Raw genomic sequence first — 19745 nt, 5'->3', positions numbered from 1 at the left:
TAGTTAACAATGTGGCGGAAACTCTCTTAATATAGGTCAGATTGTACTGAAGCTTCACAGATCTTCTGTAAAGACTCTTGGATCACAAGCTCCTGAAGACTTCAAAGCAACTCTGATGGTATTCGTACTCTCAAAGTTCTGGAATGCTACCAGTGAGTTTAGTAGTTAAAGAATTGCTTTTCCACCTTGGTCTTCAGAAAACTTACAAACAAAATGTCAAATTAGAATAAATAACTATTCTGAATGTTAACATACAGATATTTTTGCCATGTAAGGGAACTCCAGAAATTCAGGGAGCATTGTCATCTTTCACCTAGTAAAGAACTTGGTCTTACAACAAGTATCATTCTCTTTTAATCATCATCAATTAAGTGAGTTGTGGAACCGTGTCCTAGACCCTAGTGTGGCTTTCAGGCAATTAACTGCAAATAAAGTATCAGAGAGGGCACTGCAGGTGACTTCAGTCACTCTCTGGAGAAGCATAGGTGCCTCTAACAAAGAAGCAGTGGGAGCTGGCACACCAGATCATCTCGCTGCATTTATGCTCTCTGAGATGCCAGCAAGCATTTTCATTTTAGTCTTGATCCTATAGGTAGCAGCACTACTTATTTGGAAACAAAAGGAATACCCAACATACACAGGACGAACTTGCAAGAAGAGGTGGTGCTGGTCCCAGTGAAATGGCGGTGATGACCATATCCCGCTTCACTGGTAATAGCCAGCAGTCAGTACTCAGCAGAAGACATTCAGCTCCTGGCAAGAAACAGCTTTGAGTCCAGACATTAGATGGGCATCAACGTGGGACAAGGTGTGTAAGGACAGCCCCAAAGAATGGGGATTGGGGAGTATTACCCAAAAGGATCAGGAAACACATCCAAGGATGGATGGTCTCTCAGGAAGGACTGACTAGATGAGAGTTGAAGCACTGTCATGGCCAGCCAGTTGACAGCTCAAGTTTTATGTCCTGGAAGAACCTATGCTGCACATCTGAGTCTTGCTGTGTGAGGTGCGATGTGTGTCAGCAGTGATGGGATCCATACACACTCCCTGTTGCAGCTGGTGGCAAATAGCCAATCGTTTCTGTAGTACTTTCACTTCTGAAAATAGTTTCCCCTAAAACTACGTTGGGAAGTAGCCAAAACCACTGTCGGATTTCTCTGGGATTCAGTTTTGCACTTCCCTGGTGCCCAGGTGCTGCCAGCAAGAGCTTTGGTTTCCCTGTTTGATGTTGCTTTGGAGTGATTTTTTGGTGGTATAGGTTCCTACAAGGAAGTGGTGTGTTGATAAGTCTGGGGTGAGCTTGTGTCAGCAGAGTGAAGTCCCTTCTCCAACAGAGCCTCTCCTCCACACTGGGAAATACTGATGCAAATAATCCCGTGGGGTTTTCCAGTGTATCATCCCATGTTTTGCCTTGCTTTGGGTGCTTGGCTGTGCACTTCCAATACACAGAGGATGTCAGGATCAAGGTCAGCATTCATGCCTGACTGAAGTGAATGTACAGGTGTTATTCAGTTTCTGTTATCATGAAGGGAAAATAAACTCTCCTTTCTTATGAGTGTTTCACACCTTTCCAACACAACAAATTGGGTTTGAAGTTTGATCTTGGGGTGCCCTTTCCATAAAGTGGCCCAGTGATCACAGGGCACAAGTTGGCCTCAGTGACCATTTGAGTGATGGCGCCTCCATCACTTGATGGACTCTCTTATGTTGGCACTCTGTGGTCTGTGATTTAGCCCCTTTGAGGGACACCCTGAAAGGACAACAGCCAGTGATGCATTGCCGTATGATGTGAAGGGTGAATGGGAACTTTTAGTCCTTCTGGATGAGGAAATATGGGGTCCAACAGAAAAGCCTTGTGCACTCTCCATAATGGTGTCCTCTGAGTGAAGAGTGAATGCCTTAACTTTGCAAAGGTGAGAGAGACCCAGAACAAACACTGCACTAAATGCAGCAAGCCTCTGTGCTGCTCCCACAAGGGTTGGCTTACATTAGAGGCCAGGAGGACTGGGATTTAATGCAGGAAAAAAATGAGCTGGTCACACGTTTTAGGGAATCTGCTTCAAGTATGCAGTTGCTCTTAGAGCTCTGTGTAGACAATTGCATATTAGAGAAAGGGTTTAACCTCTACAGGGAGTAGATTTAAAGATTTGCTGCAAATCTTTTCAGTTCTAGGGCAGAACAACAAACCCTATTTCAGCCAGATGAGAGAGAAGGAAGTCCTGTTTTCTGCCCCTTGGGCTTGTGCTCAAAGTCATTGCACCATTCCCGTGGGAAGTGACACGCTGTGGTGATGCTTTTCTTAACTCTGAGAATGTGGAAAGGGACGGGGAATGGCAGGGGTGGGAGGGGGAAGGCCTTAGACCAAACAGAACAAAAATATCACTTGGCAAACTTTCCAAACAGGCAAAGAAAAATAACCCTGTTTTCCATGGCTGTGCTATTCTATGCGAGTATCTCTGGGTATAACTGTTCTGTCAAGGGTAGCGGTAGTTACTAAGACAGATAAATAAGCAGCAGATTTATTATTGCGAGAGAGAGGTTGCCCACAACTTCAGTCACTGCAAGATCTTTCCTGATGCTTCAGTCATCTGTGGATAGAAAGCATCAGAAAATATAACCAGACATAAAGTTAGAATGGGGTAATGTCATCTTGGCAGAGGAAAATGATAAAATGAGTAGTTTGAATTGCTGCTCCTGCTTAGAGAAAGGACTCTGCCTAAAGGAAAGGGTAGTTAGGAAAGAAAAAGAATAAGTATAAATATTGTAATTACTTTTTAAGAGGCAAGTTAAACATGCTTAAAATATGCCTTCTTTGTATTTACAGAAATTCTTTTCTGTCTTTCTTTCCCATTGGGTGATCATTGTTGTGGATAATGGAATGAGCTGTAAATCTGAGATACACGACACTCTTGTATGCATACTGGTATTTATTAATCAATACACTGAACATGATTTGACACACTGTGTCCTGTTTAACCCTGTTTTTCTGTCTGTTTAAACTCCTCAGTTTTCTTTGGTAAGTGCTTGGTATTCAGATCCTACAAATCTGCATAAAACCAACACATACCATGAACTGCCTACAGATTCGATCTGCATGAATCTCTCCCTTATACTAACAGCCCTCATATGTGCAAAATAAGACCAAGGGGACAAAAGTGGGGATTAGAAAGGTTCCCTGCCAATTTGCCCAGCTGGAGCATCTCCCCTTCGATCATGCTTTGTTATTGATTGTGCGCTGAACTCAAGACACTGACCAGTGGATCCTCCACTTGCTAAACACATTGACCTCATAAAACAAACCTTTATAGATCGTTGCAACAGGATAACTTAACCTCACTCCCAGAGAAGCCCTCCTTATAAGATACTCCTCATTATAGCATGTTAAATTATCTCCAGTGCCTTATAAAGAGGGTAGGGATTCCTTTCTCCAGCTAACAACCAAATTAGGCAGGAACGACAGAGGTCTGGCTAGTGTGCCATTGTTATGTTACCAGAAACTACTTTGTTTCAAAATATTTCTGTATGTAAAGTTGGTTCTGCGTGACACCAATTTTTTTGCCAGAAGGAACCTGATGCAGGGGTTATGCAAATGCAGAGAATGGCTCAAAACTGATTTGTTACCCTCTCCCTTTAGTTTAATTTCTTTAAGCGAGCAGATTTTGTCCCACTGGTCATTCTAACCTCAAAGCAAAACTGCACCTAGTGCCCGCAACCATGCGCTTTCCACCCCTCCTGCCCAGCACACTCACGGTCACACGGCCCCCAGGACACCCCCTCCTTGTTCTGTATGAGGAATGAAGGGGCACCGCACCATCTTCCCAACGTGTCCTCCATCTCAACTGCTTGAACAGTGGTGTGGGTGTGCTGAGGTCAGCCAGCACCACCACCTCGGCAGCTTAGTTTGGCCCCCGTTCAGGAGGGTGGTGGCTTTAATGGCAAGATGCAGGGCTGGATGCTGCACTCCTGGAAGCGATGAGCTTTACTAACCTCCTGAGAGTGTCACTCTGACTTTTATTGCACATCAGTTTCTTTTTGTTTATTCCTGTCGCGCTAATACAAATTCTAGCTTTAAAAAAACTTTCTGCTTTTTAGTTACAATTTTCTTCCTTTTCTCTTTGTACTAATGCTTCTCTCTAATCTTATTTGCATTCAAATTACCTCACCAGGTGGTACACCGATCAGAGGTAAGAATGCTGAAATGTGCCTCCAGTTGTCACGTCACTCCATCTCCTGTCTGCCTTGTCCCTTCGCCGCCGGTGTTTCTCATCTTCAGCTTTTACTCTCAGCCCTAACTCTGCCAGCGCTCTTGCTCATCTGCACTCTCCCGCTAGTGTGTTTATTTTGGTTGGTTTTTAGCGTGATTTCTTGTAGACTCATCCATCGCGATTTTGCACTGTTGAAAGGGGGTTATTTAACGGAAAGTTTGCAATCTGGAAAATGGTCCCTGGCCTCCGCCATGGGAGGGTTGACGTCTCCTGCAGCTCCTGCAAGCCTCTGAACTTCCCGCGCAGTTGTGGCCTCTGAGGTTTTGTGTCTAGGGGGTTTTAGATGGATTGCTTTGGTGTAAGTGTAAGGAGGTAACATTTTCACAAGAGAACAGTCAAATTCTTCTCTGCTGCTGCTGACAGGTATGAAACTCTATTCAGAAGGAGATAAATTCTTGAAAGTTTGAGCAAACCTGGCTCTGGGATAAGGAGCACCTTTGTTTGCATTCCTCATGTTTGCCTTTCAAATGTGCTAACCCTCTACTGTGGCGGCAGAGTGGAGAACCGCTGCCCCAGACCCCCCCTTTCTGAGCCGGACATGCTGATGTTTCTTTGCAGCATAAAGATCTGTTTTGAATAGATGAATCAGAAGCACATCTGGCTGCTTTAAGCCTTCATTAATTAAGCCCACCCCTGGTTTGACAGCCCAGTGTGCGCAGTCCCTGGCTAGTTTTCACAGCCTGTATGCACCAGTAATGACTTTCCATTTGGAGTGTTGTCTTTTCTAGCCTAAACACTCAAAGCTGTCCCTTTAGATTAACATTAGCGTGTTAATCAGAGTTACGTGGCCCTTCTGAATTCTCTTGTGATTTTGGTTACCCCTGTTAACTGACCCCTGGATTTCTCGACAGAATGACTACCACCTCCAAATCAACATGACCTCATTTGTTCAGTTTTCCCCCTTCTCCCCTTTCCTCCCCCTTTTCCCTGAATCACTGCTGGAAGTTAATAATCTGACTCTTTGGAACTGGTTCTGTTGCTGGGGGTTAATGTTTTCAGCTCCTGTTAAGTGATTTTAGAGTAAATGTGAATTGCCATTTGATGCGTATTTGCATTAAGTTGCCTCTGTAGCAAATCCAGGTCAGGGAAAAAGACTGCAAACCTTATTTTGATATGAATGGGCTTATATATCTGTCATTCCTCCCTTTGGAACACTGGAGATTGACAGCTGTGATGTTACAAGCTCCTTAAACTATTTCTTCCTCTCCTATTTCTACTGCAAATCCTAAAATGAAATGACAGATTGAATGCTAACTAGCCGAGCGCTCTGAGCTCCCAGCCGTGCATGCCGAGCACGCAGCCATCCCGGGGCCTCCCCGCGCACTCGCTGCGTGCCCGCCCTGTCTGATGACATTAGTGACTCAGCACCAGAACCGCGTGGATGCTCCATACGTCCTGCTTGGGAACGGAACGCATCTCTGTGAAAAGAACCATCCATCTCATAAAACATAAGTTCCCCGCACCCCCCTCCCCACCCCCGTTTGAGTCCTGATGAGGTATTTTAAGAATGTTCTTGACATTAGTTAAAATATATGTGTCCTGTTTGAATGTCAAAAATGACATTTCTGTGAGAGCAAACAGAAGCCACGTGCTGCTCTCTGGCTTCTCCCAGAGGATTTATGTCAGCTTAATGCCTTTTATTTAAAACGGAGGTCATTGAATTTCTAAAGATAACGACAGATTAGATGAAAGTGCTTTTATGATGGTGAGGTTGTGTCCATGTAGAAGTGACTGTTCTGCCATGTTCTATACCCAGCTGCACTCTTGTTCCTCATTAAGGTAAGTTTGATGCTTTGGAATCCATTCATTTGGTCTGAAAGGAAGGGTGAACTAATGACTCTTAACGAACCCTTTTGGTAATAATGTTTGGGGGAGGAAGGGGAGGTTTTGGGTTGATGTAATTGCTGCTGTGACTGTCGCTAGGAGTTGTGTGTCTGGAGTACTCGGGAGGTTCGAGTGTTACCCAAGGCCTTTGTGCTGGAGCAGCAGAGAACCGACTCACAGGGAGCAGCATGTGGTTAGTGAGATGACAACCTGAGAAATTCTACCATGCACCCCTCCGAAGAGGAGGAAATTTTTCTCACTAAACACTTTGTTTGACCTTACCCCCACATATTTGATCCTTTCTGTCCAAGACATCTCTGGCTTCCCTGAAACGGGAGGAGCTTCCATCTATAATTCAGAATCTCAGTTTGTAGGTTCACTCTTTACCCCTCCGGGACTGCCCCAGATAGTAATTTAATCTTGAAATGCCTCTGTTCATCAGAAAGACATGGAGCTGGCAGATGCCCACCAGATTAGGCATCAGCTAGCTTCATAAGGTGACCCACAGATAGTATCAGCAAATCCATGTTTTAGCAAGTTCTGCCCTATTCTTATTTTCAAAGTGGAATATAAGATGTTAATTTCCAGCATTTCTCTGGAATGGAACTCGCACAACCTTTTGTGAAACGTGGCTATGTTTTCCTACCTCAGGCTGTAAGAGAGAGCTGTTGTGTTTCTGGTGGGTGCTAGACTGAACAGGCATTAGATTGGATGCACATGAGGAGGTAAAGAAATATCATCCCAGGCATTTTCCCTTTCCAGTCAGATTTATTTGTTACTTTTCTGTCACCACAGGAAATATCTGAGGTTCCTATACATAAGAGTATTTCTTCCCTGCAGACGTCAGCGTAGCAGAGGTCTGTCTGAATTAACTTTAGATCAGCTCACTTGGGTGTCAGAAGCTGTCTCTCTGAGAAGCCAGGTAAACACCCGCACCAACTTCTGTATAGCTGCAGCTAAACCTTTTCCAGTCCCAAGCAAACTGGTTTAAATATAGCTCCAGTATTTCAACGCTATCCTGTGAGCTGGAGCGTAAAGCTATCCAAAGAGATTAGAGGAAGCTAAAAGAATTTTGCTGTCTCTTTTTGAGCATATGTTTGTACATTTGATTGCACTTTGTATATGGAAGGATTTTTTTCCTGTTTCTTGAGCTTTTTTATTCACAAAAAAAAAAAGCAAAAGGAGAACAATTTTAAAATGAGAAGACATGCTTGCAGGAGCAGACAGTGTTCGGGGGGAGGTTGGGTGGGGTAGTGCCTGGAAATGCTTGTAATGCCATGTTTCTTACTGTCGGGATTCAGATTGACTCGTGTCCCTTCAGGAGCACACAGAAGCTTTACTGCGCATTTGAGAGTGCTGCCGTTTTGCTTCTGACGCAGAGTCCCCTGAGATTTCCTGTACCTGCTGGTGAGAGATCAGAGCATCCTGCAACTCTGCTGTCTCGGAGGAGACCTTGTGCTGCCGAGCATGTTGGGTCTCCTCTGCTCCCTCTCTGCCTGAGTCTGGCTCGGTGGCGGCAGTCGGGTGTTATCAGCAGCTCTCTCTGGTGCACAGCAGAGTGATTTCTCAGCAGTGCTGCCGTCCAGAGCAGACCCCTTGCGTGCCAATCACTGGCCTCTCAGGCATAATGACCATAATGAACACTAACAATGAAAATATATTTGTAGTTATCTTGGTTTGCATAATTGGCAGTGCTGATGGCTGGTGGAGGCTAGGTGCAATCCTCTGTAACAGCTGGGAGATGCTGCTGTTATAAATTACAGAAAATAGTGAATATTGGAGATGCTTATTTTCATTATTAGTGACTCTCGTGTGGTTTTGGTGTCTTTCAGTTTTTTACAGCTCCCACAGCAAGTGTTGGTTATGTCGGGCAGCAGCCAGGGTGTCAAAGTCCAACTCCCTCATTGTCGGGGCTTCATAGTGTCTCTTTCTCCATCATATTCACATTTATGGGTCCTTGTTTGGTCTGGACTTGCCTCTGGCCCTGCTCCACAACTCCCTGGATTTTATTAGGAGGATTCTCCTTCTCTGGGAGGGAATTTTTAGCAGAAGGGGGATCAGGACCCACACCTGAGCACGGGCTGAAGGGATGGCTAAGAATACTGTTTCAGGAAAAGTCAGGCAGTGTTTCTGTGGAGGAAGCTCGTGGGAGGCGGGGGAAAGAGGAGGGAGGGGTTTGGGGTAGCCATGCTCTAGTGTACAGGGTGGGCAAAATTTACCTCTTCCCTGAGAGCAAGGGCCCTGCTCAGGTAGCTGGGTTCATTAACATCTGCACTGCAAGTCCTTTCCTTACATGAGCGCTGCGACTGCAGCCTGGTTCCCCTGACTCCTGGGTACTTATGGAAGCATTTCATTCCATATCTAATTTTGTAAGCAGGGTGAATGGTCAGTCCTCCCACACCGAACCGGGGGGCTGAGAGTGTGAATGCCCTGCTAGAGAAATGGAGCTGCTCCCACTGCTGGGGATGGAACTCCGACCTGAATAGATACAGAAGAGTGTCATCCCAAGAGCTGCTGTGTTGAGCTCCAGGCAGTGTCTCTGGGAGAAGACAGCACAAGCACCCAACGAGCTACGGAGCAGGATTTCGGAGAGATCAATTTTTATGGCAGCTTGGAGCGTTTTACATTTATTTTGTCACCTAGAGGAGAGAGTGACAAGCCCTCCATGGCATAACAGTGCCCAGTGCTGCCAAGAAGCGGCCCTTATCAGGATCTGCCTTCCCCATGCTCTGTGCAGTGCACTTTGTAAATGCTTCTTTTAACCACTGTCACTGCAGCTGATGTTTCTGCCTGAGCACAAGTGTATTTGAATAGATAAGTATCTTGGAGAGCTGCTAACGGGACTGCTATCTGTGCCCGAGTTTAAAGAGCAAAAGAAAAAGCTGGGAGAGGAAGGAAGGGACCGTCAAGGAGATACCAGCACGGAGTAAAGAACCTATAAGGGATGCTTGTCAGTCAGCAGGGCCGTCTTCTGCCCTCAGCCCCACAAAGCTCTCCCTTGTCACCATTCTCCTGGGCACTGGAGAGCTGCCAGGGGTTTTTCTCAGGAGCTGTCAGCTCTCTGATAAGCTCAGATGTGTTATCGGGAACAGATCTGAGCCACAAGCGAGATTGACATGACATCACAGTGTGGTGAGGAATGGCTGCCCCTTTTCTGCTGGAGCCCCGCTCTGGTTCAGGGTGCTTAGGAGGCAGCGGAGGTCGAGTGGTGCTCAGCAGGGAGAGGTTTCGCTCTGATGCACACATACCACTGCAGAGCCCCACAAACTCCCAAACAAGCTGTTCACTGCTCCTCTCTGTACACATGTGCATGTCCCGATGGTAGATGGTCCTCGTGCATCCACTGAAGCCGTGCTATCTGATTGCACAGCAGGACTCGGCCATGCAAACAAGAACAAGGCACCTGGGATGAGAGCGCTCGAGGAGTCCGTATGAGAAGTCTGCAGTAACATCCTGTGTGAACAAGACCTTACTCAGCAACTTGCACAACATAAATCCCAAAGTAATGAATAAATCAGCCTCCCTAGCCTTGGTTTGCAGAGGTGCAGAAGATTACGAGATGTTGACAGGGGTAGGAATAGAAATCAGGTCCTTTGCACTTGTCAAAGCAAAGAATTCACTGCACTTTTGAGGGTCTTTGGATGCAGCTTCCATGAACTTCAGGGAAAGGAGCTACTCAGGACTCGATTCTTCCTTTCCTGTAGTTGCTTGTGCCCTGTCCAGCTTAAACTTGAACCCTCCAAGAGATGAAGCTATTGTCTTTCTCTGGGATGACTGAACTAGGGCCCAGAGCATTTTACACTTAGGGAGTTTTTCCCAAGGATGAGATGCATATATGTCTCCAGCTTTCTGATCCCAGCAATGTCTGAGCGTCTTAACATTATTCATAAATCTCTGTACCCTGAGATACCCTACGCTTTCCTGTGTCCGTCACATAGTTGTAGGTAGTCCTTCAGGAAAACCCCTGTAGTCCCACTGACTGCCATCAGTTTACTATGATCCTTCCACTTTCTGCTAACAGTCAGCTATACTGCGGGATCTGTATGTTTGTCTAATGATGATTTATTGCAGTAACTGATTTCTTTCTGGTTCAGTTGAGAGGTTTATGTTAACTTCCTTCTGCTTTCTGGGTTCTCTTTTGCTCCTGACATGCCACAGTTTGAATAGTCATGCCAACCCAGACAAAACCAGAATCCCTTGTCCAGTGTCCCTGAGCAGTTGCTGACACAGTTTGCATGTGTGTAGTATGATTCGAGAAGTCAGTCCGTGCTGGCTGCAGAACTGACAGGCAATTACAGCGTGTAATCTGAAACTCCCCTCTGCCTTCATTTTCTTCATCCTCTTATGTTTTCTCTCTCCAGCATTGATGTTGAGGTCCCTAGAGATAAAAATTAGTTTGACTAACCGACATTTAAGAGGCATGGTGATCACAAGTATAAAGGGTATAAATACCAGTGATAGGTATGAAATGGCTGAAAGGGGCATATAAAAAGGCATGTGTTCATGGCAGAATTACCTAGGGATCTTACTTTTTTCTAGGCAGATACCGCTGCCTGTCACCTGAAGCTGGCTCAACTTTCAGCCCAGCCAGCTGATGAGGGCTACAGGCTAAATCGGAGATAGAGTCTTCCTCAGGGTGATGACATCCATTCATTTTTGTTTGGGTTTTTTTTAAAGTTTGGGCAAGTTTTACAGCAAACAGCTTTTCCCAGCCAGGCCTGATGCAGGCACTCAGAATGAACTCTGCAGCACATGGTACCCACAGAGTAACAAGCAGAAATTAAGAAGGGGATAATATATGGTGAGTTCCAGGAAAATCTTCCTGACACAGAGCATAACCAGGCTGTGGCATCAATTCCTTGAGGAAGTGGTGAAAGACCTATCACTCGGCACATTTAAAATGGGATTGGACAGAACACAAGTACATTTACAACAGGGAGCAATCCTGCCCTGGCCCCCAGGGATGCACAAGATAACCTAATAGGTCTTTTCCATTTCTAGATTCTCTGATTCTCTGTGTCTTGTCAATGCTGGGAAGCTTCGTCCTGCTCCGCTGCGTGTCATGCTGCTGTCTGCTTGAAGATGTTTTTCCCAGACAGCATGTAGAAATTCAATGTTCTCCCTGAATTAAGCAGCAGCGCTCTGTAGGCTTTGGCCTGTGGGTGTCCGGAGACCGCCATGGCTAGGGAAAGCTGGCAGGTCCTTTTGTCAGTAGATGGAAAGACTTCTGCAAACAAGCTTTCTCTGTCTAGCTGAAGCCTCATTTCCAGCACTAATGCAACAATAGGGAGGGCTCTGTACATCATTTTTATTCTATGGCAGAACCCAGGGAAGTTCATTTTTCCCCATGACATATAGACTTATGCTACAGTCTCAATTTATCCTTCTAAATAATGTAGGTGGCAGTGGTTGATTCACATTAGTTTTTCTTCTGTTCTGATGATATGAAAAACTGAGTTTGACCTCTGCAGCTTGAACCAGCAAGAAGGGAGAAGGCAATTTCACCAGCTATTCTCAGTGCTGCTCTCAGTGGTCGTTTTGAACTGTGGCAGTCAGAAATGAGTTCAAATCCTTACAAGCAAAGGGGTTAATGTTTTCTTTTAGTTCAGTGTATGGTTTGTGAGCAGATTTCCCTTCTTACAGGCAATCCTAACCAGCAGAATCTGAGCACTTGGAGGCACTTTAGAAATTATTCCCACATTGCCTGGGGGAAGCAGGCTGAGCACCAGTTGCTTCAGTGTCTGGCCAACGGCCGTTCACTCCTGCAGTGCCAGCTTGCTGTCACATGCATCCTGCTTCTTTCTTTCTCTGTGTCTCCATATTTTAGTCTGCATATGGAGCCTGGTTTTCAGAATTTAGATGTGACCAGTTTTGCAGTCATCTGTGCTAGGCAAGAAGTTGGATGAAAGACCAGCATCCTGGGCCGAGCGGTGCTGGACACCAGTGGAATAGGCTGAGCAGATGAGGGAAAACTACCTTAGACCAGCACTCACTTCCACATCATGGGTACTCTACAGGTTCCCCATGTACATTGCTACTCTGTGCGCTCTGACAATTACTGCAATTATTTGGATGCGCCCTTCGTTCATCTGGCACTTTGGGGATGGGATCAGATCATGTCCCAAGGGACCTGCAGTCTGCGCTAAGCAGCTATTCCTGACCCAACGCTGGCACTGCTGGGACAAAGGGACGATGGCTCGCACACCAGCACCGCACGGCAAAACGGGTGTATTGCAGTGGTGTATATCTTTGACGTCTCAGACTGAGTCTCTAATCTTTTTATGTCCCATATAATGAAATCGGAAAGAATGAGGAGGTCACTGACATGGAGAAAGCTGACGAAAGGCGAAGTGTTTTCTCAAAAGGGGATGTCTGTTGGAAGGAGGGCTGGTGAGGTGGGAGAGATGGGACTCTGCCAGTTTCTGCAGGAAGATCGTAATTTGTTGAGTGTTTGTTAGGCTTTGTGTGCATCAGATAAGAAACAAACAGCTACAGTTAGTGTGCTTTGTGCTTGGCTGTTTTGATTAAAGGCTTATTAAAGGTCCTTTTATTAGACAGGAGTCCTATACGAAGCTGTAATTAATATGTGTGTATGTGTATGGTTTTTTCCTTTATTGAAGCAATGAATATAAGTGGTTGGGGCAGTTAGAAATACATCAGTAACTGGTTCCCTGTGCATTAAAAAAATAACAATAATCAATTTCACAAGCTTCTAACAGCAGACTGGGTACCTTTTGGCTGCATGCTGGTACCCTGTGGGTCCAGGAAGATACTTTAAAAGCGTGGGGCACGGCCTTCCTTTTCTGAGGCTGGCTGTTTGATTATCAGATTTGCTATAACCTGAATTGTCTGTGTCATCTTGTTTGTGTACAGGAGCTCTGCAAATAGAGAACAGTGAGGAGTCAGACCAAGGCAAATACGAATGTGTTGCAACCAACAGCGCGGGAACCCGCTACTCTGCCCCAGCCAACCTTTACGTTCGAGGTAAGAGCAGCTTCCACCCAAGGAGGTCACTCTCTTCCTGCCCAAAAGCCTCCATGGCTTTCTGTGAAGGAGTGTGTTCCCTGTCCCAGTGCCCTGATCACACTCTGTGGATTGTGTGGTTTGGCCATTTGCTCAAAAACCAGCCAGTTCCAGGATATCTTTGATCCGCACTGGGTTTGACTCACATTTCTGGAAATCTGGTTTTGCTGTTTATATGGTGTTATGTAAAATGCTGAAATATGGGCAGAATTGGAATTCCTTTCTCCCTTGAACTCCTTAACTTTGTGTCATGGTTATTTTAATTGGGATTGAGGGGTGCTTAATCCCCTTAGTATAAACTAACCTTTGGTGGAGTAGTGTAAAACTGGTCATGCTCTGATGAGCCAGAGGTACTCAGCTTTAGGTGAGCCGATATTCAGGCCTCTGCTTTGGAATGTGTATCTTTAAAAACCGAACAGCTTTTTGGAGTTGTCCTAATCCATCTTATATGCATCAATGATTGAGCCTCTGGGTATTAATGGCTCACACTGGGAACCTGCTGGAAATTAGCCGCAATTCATGTAAAGCTATTTTTCTAATGGTTATGCTGTGTTGCTGATTTAAAACTGTTTTCAACATACCAGAAGAACTAGGTGTTACATTAGGACAGTCTCCTGCCAGTTTTCTTTCTCTACATTAAAGATGTTTGAGTTAGCTTGGAGAGAAGCAAGGGTGAAATTCTCTGTGCACTTTCTGTTCATTTCAGCAAGAAAAGATGTGCTGCTTCGTATGAAACTCTGTATCACCAGAGCCACTGGTCAGAAACCCCTGGGAAACGTGGTTACGGATTTTCCCAAGACGAGAAAGATTCTTGTGCTGGTGCAACCCATTGTTTGTTAGGAAGTTAGAACCAGATTTTCTTTCCACATAGTAAATCAACTGTCTAATAATAAAATCTCATCTTCATTTCTTCCTTCCTCTGTTTTGAAGAAAGAAAATACAATCTTAAAGCTGTATATGCATTGGTTAGTATGGAAAGAGGACTTGAGAATGATTAAGTCTTCACATGTTGTGTGTTTGCTTCTAAGGGTGGCTTCTGGCATTGTTTTCTTTGCTTATTCTAGGGGACCGCTTTCTTATTTTGCAGCGTGATTTGGATTATAAGTCTTTGGAAGACTGAAGAATCCAATTAAGCATATTCAGAATTTGAAGCTATATCTATGCAGTAGAATCACTCATATCACTCTCACAATGTAATTATGGATGATTTTAAACTCCCTGTATTCTTGCAAGTTCATTTTTCAGGCAAGCTATACTAAAACTCATCCCAGATTGTCAATTTGCACTCTGAGGGAAAGGATCCTAGTTACCAGATTGGCTGTTGTTGCATAGGTGTGTGTGGATACCCAACCATTTTGCTGCAGTATTTGGGGTGCTTTTGCTTCCTGTGACATGCTCAGATTCTGAGTGTTCTGTTTTCTATAGAGGTGTGACTGAAAAAAAGCACAGGAGCTTCAGGAGGTTGAAAAATCTCCTCGTAACAACTTTCGGATTTCTTACTAACAAACACTCTTTATTTAGCAAGTGAATCCTGTAGGACTGAGGAGTGTACTGAATTTTATACTTGGCTTGCTGCTCAGCAAGGTTCATCTGTCCTGTTGGGCTAGACGTGGGCTGTGGATGGTCTGCACACATGAGAGGATCCTGATACTCACTGAAGGAAGCATGTTCTTAGACATATGGTTTGCTGTTAACTGTCATTTTCTTACACACAAATTTTTGGAACAAGCCTTTTTATTGCACATAATCTTTACAATGTCAGTCTCCAACCTGTGTGATCCTGATAAAGCCCTGCTGTATATTTAAGACAGGATACCCCATAAATTATTATCAGATTAAATTTACTGTGCGTACTAGGTCCTAGATGGTATTTGTGCTTACAGTTTCTGATAGCAAATGTTCTACAAAAAAAACCCAACATATTGTTACTATATTAGCTAATGACTTTAAAAAGTTAGTCAAACCCAGAACAATATTTTATTTCTTTAACAAGCAAGGAAAAAAATGAAAAATCTTACTTTCTCAGGTCTGGGATGCAGAATAAAAGAAGTTTTTACTTCTTGTGATAGTCCTACAGTGTTGTCATTAGACGGATCAGCGACTTCCAGTAGGGTCTTCAGAAAGTGCTTGCATCTTTACTAGAAAAGACATTAATTAATGCTAAATTACAGTGGAAATTAATTGTGTCAGCTGCACCACCACTGCATGGTGGTTTCATAATGATTGACCTCATTGTGTTGAATACCCAAGAAGTTGGCCACTTTCTCAGAAAGCCTGGCTGAGCACTGAGCAGCAGTACTAATTCCACCCTGTGTAGTTCTCAGGGCTGCTTGTGCCTGCTCTCATTTACAGCCTATTGTATTTTCAATAGTTCAAATGTTTGTTTGTCTCTTAACTCTTGGGGTTTATGTTTTTGATCATGTCCTCCCCTTTCCTAGCCTCCTAGGTAATCCTTTGTGAGTGTGCTGTGTTAGAAGGCACAGGCTCATTAGCATCTTTATCAGACTTTCATGGTAAGAAAGCAAGATACTGGGTGCTGAGGAGTATCCAGGCACTGCTCAGGGCTTCCTGTATCAATGAAAGAGCAGGAGGAGGAAGAAGCAGGCTATGCCAGTGTCTTGTCTCTGTGAATCTGTTAGAGCCAGCACTTCTGCACAGATGGACTTCATTAAAAGTTAAAACATTTCCACACCAGGGATTTGTAAAGGAAAAAGGATGCATTTTCCTTGAAGCTATTATTTTCATCTTGCTAAGTGTGCTGGAAAGCAACCCTTGTAAGCCGTCTGCTTGTGGACTGACAGGTCTATCTGGCTGCTGCTGCAGACCCGGGATGGGGCTGGGGACCAGCACAGGGAGCTGACTGCCTCCCGCTGCTGCTCCTCAGCCCTCCATGCATGAAGCGTTGCAGAAAACCTCCAGACCATTGGAGGAGCAAGAACAGAGTGAAAGCAAGACTGGGGAGCATGCCAGGGCAAGGTAGCTATCTGGGGCATAGCAGGGACTTCAAATGTGGCACAGTGGCATACTCCTGTCCTGCCCTTTCAGCACCAGCATGCTTGCCAGTGCTGGTCTGGATGTTGTCGTTACCACCATGAAGGAACACTTATCCATTTGTGGTGCATGGTTACATGTACTACAGTACATCGTAACAATGATTAGATTTGGGACTTGGTGTTGCAGGGAGAAGGGCAGGGAATAGAAATGTATGGAAGATGTGATTCCTCTAATCCAGAGAGCTTACTGTCTAATTTAGCAGCAAAAATCCAAGAAGTTGATTCAAGACACACAAGAAATTGATTTAAGAGTAGAAGGCAGATTGGACCTAGCGTGGAAAAAACAAAAAAGGTGGTGTCATTTCGTCATGCTCACTGGGAGTATAGTGTAATTGCACTGATTCACCTACGCTATTGGTTTTTTTTATGAACACGTTTCACTCTTCATTCGCCTACAGCTTCAGGGATGTCTACACAAAGAGGAGCATTTTCAGCCAAAAGTCTTGTCCAATGAAATGCCCGTGAAAGTGGTGGCCTGTGTGGTGCTCCCCTCAATAGAGGCACTGTTATTTGACTGTTTCTCTGCATTCAAGGTTTTTTCTGCCCTGCTCTTTCTCTACACATGGCATTATTTTTTTCCTACTTCACTGAAGCAGATGAGCAGGAAGACTGTGTATAGGAATATCCTTATTAATACACTATGGAGTTCCCTAGGTGTGTTCCCCAGTGCTGCTTACAGTGGTGAGCAGTGCAGATGCTGTTCGATTAGTACTTATTGGAGCCTTGGCTGTATACTTCCCATCAAATGAGAAATCTGCTGCCCAGTTTTCACTTCTTAAGTGCTGCTTTTCAGGCCTTCAAGGCACAGTCCAGTGGGGCAAGTGCAGCAAGTTCCCTGGCCCAAAACGCTACACGTACTATAGAGAAGCAGCTGCACAGCTGCTTTTTAAAAAAAGACCATTTAAAACTGAATTATCCCCTCTGTCCCCAAATTGCAAACTAGTAAATCAGACTGCAATAAATAGAAATTATATTACTGCAAAACTCTGTGGTTTCTTGGTCTGCTTTTTGAAAGGCCAGGCTAGTATTTCATTCGGCAGCGGGGAAGCTTGCTTGGAGTCTGAAGTTTTATTTGCCAAGTTTCACTAAGGAGCCATCACCCAAAATGAAATTAGGATTGTGGCTCTGTCCCTAGCAGCGATTCTCTGGCCTCTGCAGGCTTTTACACTTGGGGACTTGGCGGTAGCTTAGGCTTAGACACGGAGGGAGCTTGCTGAAATGGCTACTTGCGGCTATATGATGCTTACTGCAGTGGGAACCTTGTGTAAATAATAATAATCCTGAATGACTGACATGGGCCTGGAGCAACAAAACTTGAAGCCTTTAAAAAGGACATTTTCTGCTTATGTAATATTAAAACAGCTAAAATAGCAACAGCAGTCAAAGCTTGAGGGTATTGCCAGAAGAGTTAAAGCTGAGGCCAGTGGTCAAACAGTCAGCGACCAAAACTGGGGATGTCTCAAAAATGGCTAAATAACAGGGAATACGTTTGTTTACAACCCAGCTGTATGCACACTTCTGGCAATGTGCTCCGTTAAACCTGCCTCTCGTCAGGGTTGGTGGGGGTGACATTACTTGACCAGAGAGGGACACTGCCGGTGCCCAAGGGCCTGGCAGCCATCACAGAAAACAGAGACCTGAGGGACTTGTGAGGGAGGTGTCTGGATGACGTGAAACACGAACAGGCAGTTGAATCAGACTGGATAACCCAGACTGCTGCTTCGGACAGACATCTGCCCTGGACCATCAGAATAAGCAAAACCAGGCTGTGATAGAGGCCACAGAGTAACTACCCCTCAGCAGCTGGTACATAGTGGAGGAGGGCTGTGAGTCTGAAGGGCTATGATCTCCTTGTGTACACTCTGTGCAGTCCTGACCTCAAGATAATGCTGCAGTAGAGCAATGCAACAGAGCGCAATGACCCTTTGATGAAGAAAGCGCACTCCTTTTGATGGGATTTCAGTATTTTTAACTTCATTACGTCTGCCCCCAGGTGCTGCTGCACGCTGAAGCCACTGCTACAGCCAGAGTCAGAGCAGCTGTAGTTTAGGCAGATGCACCTCGGCTAGTTGTAAGCAGACTCGGGGTGACCGCAGCCAGCGGCGTGGCCAGAGCTGCGCAGCACTTGGCACCAGCAGACATTTGCTGCTCAGTCAGCACCGTGGCTCCTGCTGTTCCGACCGTGTATCCTTGTGCTGGAGCTGGCTGGCTTCAGAGATGGAGAGGCATACAGAGGCTTCTGCCAAGTTTTATCTTCCCCATATACTACTATGAATATTTTTGTTATGTTTTCTCCTGGGGTGAAGTGTGTTCACTGTCAGTGTTTCTCTGAGCATTATGCTATGCTGTAATGATTATAATGATCATGGTTTAATAATAATTGTTCTTTGTCCTTCTGCTAGCACATTTCATCTAAAGATTTCAATGTGCTTTACAGAACTCAACTAAATAAGCTTAGCAGTTTTACTCCTTGCAAAGTCCTTTGATGGTTAAAATTGCAACGCAAGGCTCAAGTCCGATTATTTGTAAAATGGCCTTTATGGAAAATAGAAGGAGAGTGGCTGGTGGCTCAGTGCATGATAATGCAACACAGAAATGGACTTGGAAACTATTTCCCCCTCCTCCCCACATGACCTGCATAGACGTCTGTGGAACAATTAGGCCTGCGTATCTGTGCCGACTAAATGTCCGTTCCCTCCCTTTCCATATCCACTTGCACAAAGGGTTAGGAAATCCATCTCTGGTGCTCTGAGATTTTCTGCTCTTAATTGAATTCATGCATGCATGTGTGTGCACTATGAATGGGAAAGGATGGTTGGGTGCCCTGAGCATCCTGTCTGTCTCTCTAGGATGGAATATACTCATCACTGTGGCATGAGAACATTGTTCAGCGCATATAATGGGAGGTTGTCTTATTCTCATGTAATCTGGCGTAAAAAAGACAATCTGTCCTTTTGTTCCTCTATACCTCTAAAAGCTGTAAAGGATGAAATTTGATTTATATGGAGTCCTTGAGACACAAGATGTGCTTTTGGAGATAAGCAGGAAAAGGTTCATCCCCCTCCGGGTTTTTGTTTCCCTCTGTGTCTTTTGGATTCCGAAGTGTCTGGATTTGCCGTTATATTAATGCCTTGCATAGCACCAGAGGGTTTTCAGCTCAGGACAGATGCTGGCAGTTCCCAGCAGAATTGCAGAGCCAATTGGGATAATGAACTTTCTTGTTGCTTTTAGGAAAGTATTAGCTTCCCACTCTGAAAAGCTTTAGAAATGTGTTCCTTTGTTTGAGCTAGTGATCTAAACTCTCAGACCTGTGCATTTGTATCCTGGCCACAGCCCCCTGCCTTGTTTCAGGGAGCCAATGCCCGAGAATACACAAAAGCAGAGCCTCCCATAAGTCCAAACTCACTCTTTCTGCAACAAGCTGCTGTGGTTAGTGTTGCTGCTGCTGCATAAGACAAGTATGTCTGTGGCAGGGTAAAAGCCAAATTCAATCGGCATGGGAATTTCTGCCTACAGAGAGCTGTAGCCATCTGACAGTCAGGACTGGCAGACGCATCTCTGATGCAGCCTCGCTCTTTGC

At 45.0% G+C, this 19745-nt stretch overlaps 1 protein-coding gene across 22 annotated transcripts in view; it reads left to right on the top strand.

Moving 5' to 3' along the window:
* The window catches only part of PTPRF (protein tyrosine phosphatase receptor type F), a 389399-nt gene that overhangs the window by 284038 nt on the left and 85616 nt on the right, over positions 1–19745 (top strand). For 12 of the 22 annotated variants that reach the window (XM_075759629.1, XM_075759638.1, XM_075759646.1 and 9 more), the window contains one exon: positions 12963–13073. In XM_075759629.1, coding sequence (XP_075615744.1) covers positions 12963–13073 — 111 coding nt within the window. Of the gene's footprint in view, positions 1–4166; positions 4185–12962; positions 13074–19745 lie in introns of all 22 variants that reach the window. The other 10 variants (XM_075759626.1, XM_075759624.1, XM_075759644.1 and 7 more) reach the window with 1 other exon arrangement.

The sequence above is a fragment of the Balearica regulorum genome, chromosome 8 (genome assembly GCF_011004875.1).
Source record: "Balearica regulorum gibbericeps isolate bBalReg1 chromosome 8, bBalReg1.pri, whole genome shotgun sequence".
Classification (NCBI taxonomy): Eukaryota; Metazoa; Chordata; class Aves; order Gruiformes; family Gruidae; genus Balearica; species Balearica regulorum.
The sequence above is the reverse complement of the archived record's forward strand: the minus strand, read 5'-3'. Positions and strand labels throughout refer to the sequence as shown.